Below are 8014 nucleotides of genomic sequence, written 5' to 3' on the forward strand. Positions count from 1 at the left end.
CGTGCAGGGCGCTGCGTGGCGGCGTTTCTCGTGGGTGTGACGGCGTGTGCGATCCGCCTTCCCTTCGTGGTGCGCTGTCGGGTTGCGGTAGTGGCCAGTGCCGGCGCGGTCTCCTGTGTGTCTTGCGAGACGAGCATGACTGGGCCGCGTGCCGCCGTGGTGACGTCTGCGCGGCGGCGTCAGCGGTGTGCGGACGGCGAGCGACATTGCCTGGTGCCTGATGGAGAACCTCCCGTGCCGCGAGGTGACTCTCAGGTGCGCGGGCGTGCGTGGCGTGTGTGTGCCTGGCAGGAACGTGGCAGCACAGCCGCAACGCCACTGCGTCCCCTTTGTCGTTGAGAAAGGGGGAGGGCGCACCGCTGTGCCCGTGCCGTGCTGAGTGGGCACGGACACGCCACCGCCGCGTGCGTCGTCTCTCTTGCTGCACCGCGATGCTGAAAGGCTGGTGCACCAGGTGCCCTGTCGGGCCTGTGTGTCTGTGTGTGTGTGTGTGTGTGTGTGAAGTGCGCGTCTCACAGAATGCCGGCGGCACCCCTGCCTGTGTGCTTCCTCTGCGTGTGTGTGCCAGCCAGCAGCCACTGTGCTCCCGCTGTGCACGCCTGGCAGCGTCGCTTGCCTGTCTCCCGGCCACTGCCTCCCCTCCCCCTCCGCCTCTCTCTCCATCTCTCTTCTCGCCCTGTTTCACTGCTGCCCACGCCGCCCATCCCCCTTCCGCCTCTCACAACACGCACGCACGCCACCGGACGCCAAACGATAACGCGTGCACGCACACGCCGCACCCACAAGGCCATCGCGTCGCCATTGCTCCGCTCTCTCCCGCTCTCCCATCTGCCTCCCCCCCCCGTGCCTCTTCCCTCCTCGTCCGCTGTGCTGCGCCATCTCATCCCCCCACTACCCCCTCTGCTGTTGCTCTTTGTGACAATGCCCGCTTTTAATCTGGCATCTCTTCGATCTTGTCCGTTGGGGGCCGTGGCGTACAACGTCCTTCTCCTCGTGTACATCATCCTGCAGTTCATCGCATTCTTTTTCGTGCTGGTGGCCACGCCGATCGATATGTTCCGTCGAAAAAACGTTTTACCGGGTGGCAGTTTTGATTGCTTCACGTTGTGGGGTTATAAACGCGACTGCAGTTCTCTTCATTACCTGTTCACAATAAATAAGGAATTCAGCCAGTGTCCTGCCTTACTCGACGGCTTCCGCGCTGCACAGGCGTTCGCCATCATCTCCATTCTGGTATACGGTGGGGCGTTCGTCGCCAGTTTTGCAATCCTGTACGGCTACTCTTTCATTCGCTGGGTGTGCCTGGCGCTGAACATCGTTGGCATTGCCACCTTGTGCGTTGTGTGGGCGGCCATGGTGGTGGCGTACAAGTCTGATGACCCAAAGTGCTCTTCGCTGAGGGACATAGGCCCCCGGTTTGGCGCCGGCTTTGTTCTCTTTGTGATTGCGTGGATACTGGATATCATCAACACGGTGATCCTGCTGCTCCCGTGCACGGTCACGGACAGTGACGAGGATAAGCACACCAAGCGACCGGCAGCGGAAGAGTAGCATGGGGTGAGCAGAGGGAGCGGATGTCGGGCTCGATAGCAGCACTGCTCCTCCACAGCGACGTCTTCGTGGTGGGGCAGGTGTGAGTGAGGAGGAGCGTGCGGAAGCTGCGGGTTCCCGTGTGTGCCCTTGGCTGGCCCATCGCTCTCGTTGTGCGCGTGCGTGTCTTGACGAGTGTGGCCCTGTGCGTCTCCCCTTCCCCTCCCCCTCCCCCGAAGCGCTGCTGTGGTGTCGGCGCATGGCTGCTGGGTTGTTGGTGGCGGCGCGGCGCACCCTTGGCGGAGCGCGGAGGCGGAGGAAGGCGCGCTGCGCCGGCACGGTGGCCGGGGGCGGACCGTGTGCGCGGGCAAGGGGGAGCGAGGGTGTGTGGCGAATGGCCCCGCGGTGGGGGGCGGGGGTGCGGGCAGCCGCGACGCGTGGGAGAAGCCGGCGCGGGGGCGGGGGTGGCGTTGGGCGGACGACCAGGCGCATGGGGCAAGCCAAGATGGCGGCGCCTGCGCAGGCCGCAGCGGCACGCCCGTTCAGAGGCACCGCTGCCGAGGGGCGACTGCAGCACTTCCAGCCATTCTGGCGTGTGGTACACGGCGTGTGCGTGTGCGCTGGCGCATGCGCCCCTGTGACCCTCCTCCGCCGTCTTCCGTGAGCGGCCCCCGCCCCCGCAACCGCGCCCTTCTGCTGCGGCTGCGGCTCTTGCGTGCTGCTGGCGCGCCGACGCGTGGGGAGCGTTGTCTCGGTGCTGGTGCTTTGTTGGCGGTTGCCGCCCCGCGCTCTCGCCTTACTTGACGTTCTTCTCTTTCGAGCTCACTTATGCTTGCTGTTCTCTTTTCGGCGCAGAGGGAGGCGTGGCGTGCGCGTGCGTGGTGGCGGAGTCGGCTGACGGTGGCGACGGCGCAGCGAAGGGCTGCAGCCGAGGCGCGGCTGCTTTCCTGCTGGCTCCTCTGACGTCTGCGCCCCCTGTGTGGCTGTGTCTCCGCGCCTCTCTCTTGTGCGATTTGTTTCGATGGATTTGTTGCTTGTGCACCCCACTCAGTCCTCCATGCTCCACTGTGTGGAGTCCCCACGCCGTATGACGGGGTGCAGCGGGCCTGGCGCGACGGAGGGAGAGAAGCACGGCGTGCAGGTAGACTGCGGGGTCTCACATGGCCCTGACCTGTGGCTGGGCAGCATTCTCCCTGGGCCGGTGCGGCATGTACAACGGCCACCGCCTGCTACCCCCTGCCAACCGACAGAGGCCACCGCCTGCGCCGTGGAGCGCGACGCTGAGGGCGGCCCCGCTGGGAGCACGGCGTGCGGCGATGGCGCAGGCACGTCTGCGAGGTGGCGGAACGGGGAGGGGGCGGTGCGAGCCCGCTGGACGCATGGCCCGGTGCAGCGGCAGGACGGCTCGTCCTCGAGGACGCAGATGTGGCCGCCGTGCCACAGGGCGTAGGGGCGCACTGCTGCTGCACGCGCGCATGTGTCGGCCTGTGCGCGGTGGAAGGGAGACGGTGGGAAGGCGGTGCAGATGTTGTTAGGAACCACAGACACGCGCACCGACGCACGTGAACGGAAAGTGCATTGATTTATCTGTATCTCTGTTTTTGTATCCAACCACACCGCCGAGCGTCTCCCGTTGCGTTGTCCTCGCGGACCGCTCGCTTGCTGTCCTCGCCTGGCAGGGCGGACGGCGTGCGTGCGCCTTTCTCTCTTCTCTCGCTTCTCCACTATTTGCTTTGTGGCACGCCTTCGTGCGTGCTCGTTACCATGCTTGCCTCCCTTGTCCGACGCGTTCAACCCAACACCGCCACTGCCGCCCCCGTCGTCCTCCTGGAGAGGAAGGGTAGGGTGTGTTGCACGCCGCGCGCGGTGCTGCTGCGCGTGGTGGGGCTGCGCCATGCGCGTGCAGGTGTGCGCTCTCGCATGTCGGCATATATATATATATATGTGTGTGTGCATGTCCGTGCGTGTGCGCGCCGTCTGGCAGCGCAGCCGCTTTCTGTGCCGATGCCTCATCATGCGCCCCACTCCTCTCTCTTCTGCACGCTGGCACGCGGCTGGTGAGTGGTTCTCGAAGCACGGTGGTGCAGGGGAGCCGCCCAGCCGTGAGCCGCGCAGACACGCACACGTCAACACGAGGCACTCACACTTGTGCCCCTTGTGAAGGGCCATGCGGCGAGGCTTCGCGGGCATTGTCCTGAGTCTCTTTGGCTTGGTGTCGGTTGCCGGCGTGGAGTGGTGGATGCGGCGGCGTGGACTCTGTGTTGTCGCACGGCGGTCACTGGCGTGAGTGTGTGGGCAGCGCGCCTGGCCCTCTGCCGTCACCGAGAAGGCGGTGGAATAGTCTAGAAGGGCTCTTGGCTGGTGTGGGCCCGACGCACCCGGCGAGCGTTTTCGAGGACGGCGGCGCAGCTGTGCACTGCGCTGCGCCAGCGCGGCGCGGACCCGGTCGCGTACACGAGCCTCATGCTTGTGAGAGCGATGCGTCGGCTGCAAGCTGTGCTGGGACCGCCCGGCTCGCCTGCGCGTGCGGCGATCTGACAGCTCGCCTCGATGCCGTACACCGACGGCGTGCGTGATGACGCCATTGGAGCGATGGCGGTGCTGAGGCAGCCAGATGTGCAGGAAATGGTGCTGTATGATCCGGTGCAGGACGAGTGGCGGTTCGCGCAGCCGGTGTACCACACCGCGGGGCGCTGGATCTTGATCTAGGGTGTGGACGAGACCGGCGCGTGCGAGCTGGGGGCTGTGCCTTGGCTTCTGCTTGGCGGCTTGTGCGGAGGCGGATGTGGCTGGGCTGCCCCCACCGCCATGTGTTGACGGGCAGCCGTTGAAGGCAGACCTCACCGCACGGCGCCGCCCTGCGACGTGGGGGCTGGCAGCTGCGTGCGGGTGCCGTTGTCTGCTTGACCACGTGCCGAGGGAGACGAAGGTGCCATGGGGGTGGAGAGGAGAGGAGAAGAGCCGTCGCCCCCTGCGGAGACCCCCTCCTCGCCTGTGCTGGGAGGGCAGACGAGCGTTGGCAAAGGCGATGCGGCGGACTCACGCCGTCCGTTGGCGGTGCACCGGCGGAGTCACCGATACAGGCGCATACACATGTATAGATGTAGGCTTGCATGCGCGTGCGCATGCTCTGGTGAAGGCGCGCCTTGGGGTGGAACTGCTGATGCCCAGCTCTCGGGCACTCCCTCTCGCGGCTGTCTCGGCCTCTGCGTCCTAGGCGAGTCGGTGGGTGCGCCAGTCGCCGTGCACGAATGTGGGTACGCCCGAGTCCGTCATACCGGGTCCCATTGGCCCCACTCCATTCGATGCCTCTCTCACGCCGTAGGAGGCGTGCCGGACCGGTGTGGTCTGTCTGCAGCTGTTGTCTCGACGGTGGAGACGGTGGCGCCGCTTGCGTTGGGCTGCGACTTCGCTGGTGTCGGCAACGCAGCTGTGCATGTGGCGCTCATGCGTTCATGGGGCTCGCGCGGCCTGCGGTTGTCGGAGCTGACGAGCGGTGAGACCGGCTAGTGATGGCACCCCATGTGCTTCGAAGGCTCCGGAGAAGGCGGACGATGAACTGCGCATGCGGAGACGCTGATTGCGGGTGGTGCGGCTCTGATGCTGCGGAGGTGGAGGGGGTGCAGGCGTGCTAGGCGCGAGTCCATCGCCTGGAGGGCCTGGCGCAGTGCACGCGCCTCGAGGCGGCTGTCAGCGGCGTCACGCGGTCCGCCGGCGCTCGATTGCCTTTTGTGTTGAGCGTGCCGAGCCCACCACGCGACACGGCGACAGATGCGCGCGTGCAGCAGCAGTGCGCCCCTACGCCCTGTGGCACGGCGGCCACATCCGCGTGGTCGAGGACGAGCCGTCCTGCCGCTGCACCGGGTCATACCGCAAGCGGACGCTGTGAGACCCTGCCGTGTCTGCCTGCGTGCCGCGCTTCTCTCCCCTCAGTCCGCGTCGAGCCGCTGCATGCCGTCACATACGGCGTGGCGACCCGCCACCCCACTCCCGCGGTGGACTCCGCATGACCGGATGGTGTAATTGGTGCTGCTCTGGTGATGCTTCCGGCACCTGCGCCTCACGAGCCCACCCGGCCGGCTGGGTCGTCGTCTCGCGTCCCACACCGGGCGGCGCGAGCCGGCCCCCGCTCCGACGGCGTGCGGACGGCGAGCGACATTGCCTGGTGCCTGATGGAGAACCTCCCGTGCCGCGAGGTGACTCTCAGGTGCGCGGGCGTGCGTGGCGTGTGTGTGCCTGGCAGGAACGTGGCAGCACAGCCGCAACGCCACTGCGTCCCCTTTGTCATTGAGAAAGGGGGAGGGCGCACCGCTGTGCCCGTGCCGTGCTGAGTGGGCACGGACACGCCACCGCCGCGTGCGTCGTCTCTCTTGCTGCACCGCGATGCTGAAAGGCTGGTACACCAGGTGCCCTGTCGGGCCTGTGTGTCTGTGTGTGTGTGTGTGAAGTGCGCGTCTCACAGAATGCCGGCGGCACCCCTGCCTGTGTGCTTCCTCTGCGTGTGTGTGCCAGCCAGCAGCCACTGTGCTCCCGCTGTGCACGCCTGGCAGCGTCGCTTGCCTGTCTCCCGGCCACTGCCTCCCCTCCCCCTCCGCCTCTCTCTCCATCTCTCTTCTCGCCCTGTTTCACTGCTGCCCACGCCGCCCATCCCCCTTCCGCCTCTCACAACACGCACGCACGCCACCGGACGCCAAACGATAACGCGTGCACGCACACGCCGCACCCACAAGGCCATCGCGTCGCCATTGCTCCGCTCTCTCCCGCTCTCCCATCTGCCTCCCCCCCCCCGTGCCTCTTCCCTCCTCGTCCGCTGTGCTGCGCCATCTCATCCCCCCACTACCCCCTCTGCTGTTGCTCTTTGTGACAATGCCCGCTTTTAATCTGGCATCTCTTCGATCTTGTCTGTTGGGGGCCGTGGCGGACAACGTCCTTCTCCTCGTGTACATCATCCTGCAGTTCATCGCATTCTTTTTCGTGCTGGTGGCCACGCCGATCGAGATATTCCGCTTGGAAGGTCCACCGGGCAATACCGTTTGCATCACATTGTGGGGCCGGAAGGTGCCATGCACATCGCTCGGCTACACGTTTTTTCATGAACGTATATGGATTGATTGTCGCAACCGCCTTTATCGTTTTCGCGCTGCGCAGGCGTTCGCCATCATCTCCATTCTGGTATACGGTGGGGCGTTCTTCGCCAGTTTTGCAATCCTGTACGGCTACTCTTTCATTCGCTGGGTGTGTCTGGCGCTGAACATCGTTGGCATTGCCACCTTGTGCGTTGTGTGGGCGGCCATGGCAGTGACGTACAACAAGCGAGAAGGTATCTGCATCACCATTAAAGATGAGGGCACATATGGTGCCGGCTTTGTTCTCTTTGTGATTGCGTGGATACTGGATATCATCAACACGGTGATCCTGCTGCTCCCGTGCACGGTCACGGACAGTGACGAGGATAAGCACACCAAGCGACCGGCAGCGGAAGAGTAGCATGGGGTGAGCAGAGGGAGCGGATGTCGGGCTCGATAGCAGCACTGCTCCTCCACAGCGACGTCTTCGTGGTGGGGCAGGTGTGAGTGAGGAGGAGCGTGCGGAAGCTGCGGGTTCCCGTGTGTGCCCTTGGCCGGCCCATCGCTCTCGTTGTGCGCGTGCGTGTCTTGACGAGTGTGGCCCTGTGCGTCTCCCCTTCCCCTCCCCCTCCCCCGAAGCGCTGCTGTGGTGTCGGCGCATGGCTGCTGGGTTGTTGGTGGCGGCGCGGCGCACCCTTGGCGGAGCGCGGAGGCGGAGGAAGGCGCGGTGCGCCGGCACGGTGGCCGGGGGCGGACCGTGTGCGCGGGCAAGGGGGAGCGAGGGTGTGTGGCGAATGGCCCCGCGGTGGGGGCGGGGGTGCGGGCAGCCGCGACGCGTGGGAGAAGCCGGCGCGGGGGCGGGGGTGGCGTTGGGCGGACGACCAGGCGCATGGGGCAAGCCAAGATGGCGGCGCCTGCGCAGGCCGCAGCGGCACGCCCGTTCAGAGGCACCGCTGCCGAGGGGCGACTGCAGCACTTCCAGCCATTCTGGCGTGTGGTACACGGCGTGTGCGTGTGCGCTGGCGCATGCGCCCCTGTGACCCTCCTCCGCCGTCTTCCGTGAGCGGCCCCCGCCCCCGCAACCGCGCCCTTCTGCTGCGGCCGCGGCTCTTGCGTGCTGCTGGCGCGCCGACGCGTGGGGAGCGTTGTCTCGGTGCTGGTGCTTTGTTGGCGGTTGCCGCCCCGCGCTCTCGCCTTACTTGACGTTCTTCTCTTTCGAGCTCACTTATGCTTGCTGTTCTCTTTTCGGCGCAGAGGGAGGCGTGGCGTGCGCGTGCGTGGTGGCGGAGTCGGCTGACGGTGGCGACGGCGCAGCGAAGGGCTGCAGCCGAGGCGCGGCTGCTTTCCTGCTGGCTCCTCTGACGTCTGCGCCCCCTGTGTGGCTGTGTCTCCGCGCCTCTCTCTTGTGCGATTCGTTT

At 66.1% G+C, this 8014-nt stretch overlaps 2 protein-coding genes and 1 pseudogene across 3 annotated transcripts; all 3 read left to right on the plus strand.

Moving 5' to 3' along the window:
* Window positions 1-519: 519 nt before the first annotated feature.
* On the plus strand, window positions 520-1551 carry LmxM_33_1740_1 (uncharacterized protein; the record flags this gene model as incomplete). The annotated part of the gene is made up of 1 exon (XM_003886462.1): window positions 520-1551. One exon carries the CDS (start codon window positions 520-522, stop codon window positions 1549-1551), a length of 1032 nt encoding a protein of 343 aa, XP_003886511.1.
* A 2529-nt stretch (window positions 1552-4080) lies between these two features.
* On the plus strand, window positions 4081-4239 carry LmxM_33_1730_1 (annotated as a pseudogene). Its single transcript has one exon. A coding segment is annotated over exon 1 (159 nt).
* Window positions 4240-6396: 2157 nt separating this feature from the next.
* Window positions 6397-7017, plus strand: LmxM_33_1720_1 (uncharacterized protein; the record flags this gene model as incomplete). The annotated part of the gene is made up of 1 exon (XM_003886463.1): window positions 6397-7017. One exon carries the CDS (start codon window positions 6397-6399, stop codon window positions 7015-7017), a length of 621 nt encoding a protein of 206 aa, XP_003886512.1.
* Window positions 7018-8014: the final 997 nt, after the last annotated feature.

The sequence above is a fragment of the Leishmania mexicana genome, contig 7, assembly GCF_000234665.1.
Source record: "Leishmania mexicana MHOM/GT/2001/U1103 WGS CADB00000000 data, contig 7, whole genome shotgun sequence".
NCBI lineage: Eukaryota > Euglenozoa > Kinetoplastea > Trypanosomatida > Trypanosomatidae > Leishmania > Leishmania mexicana.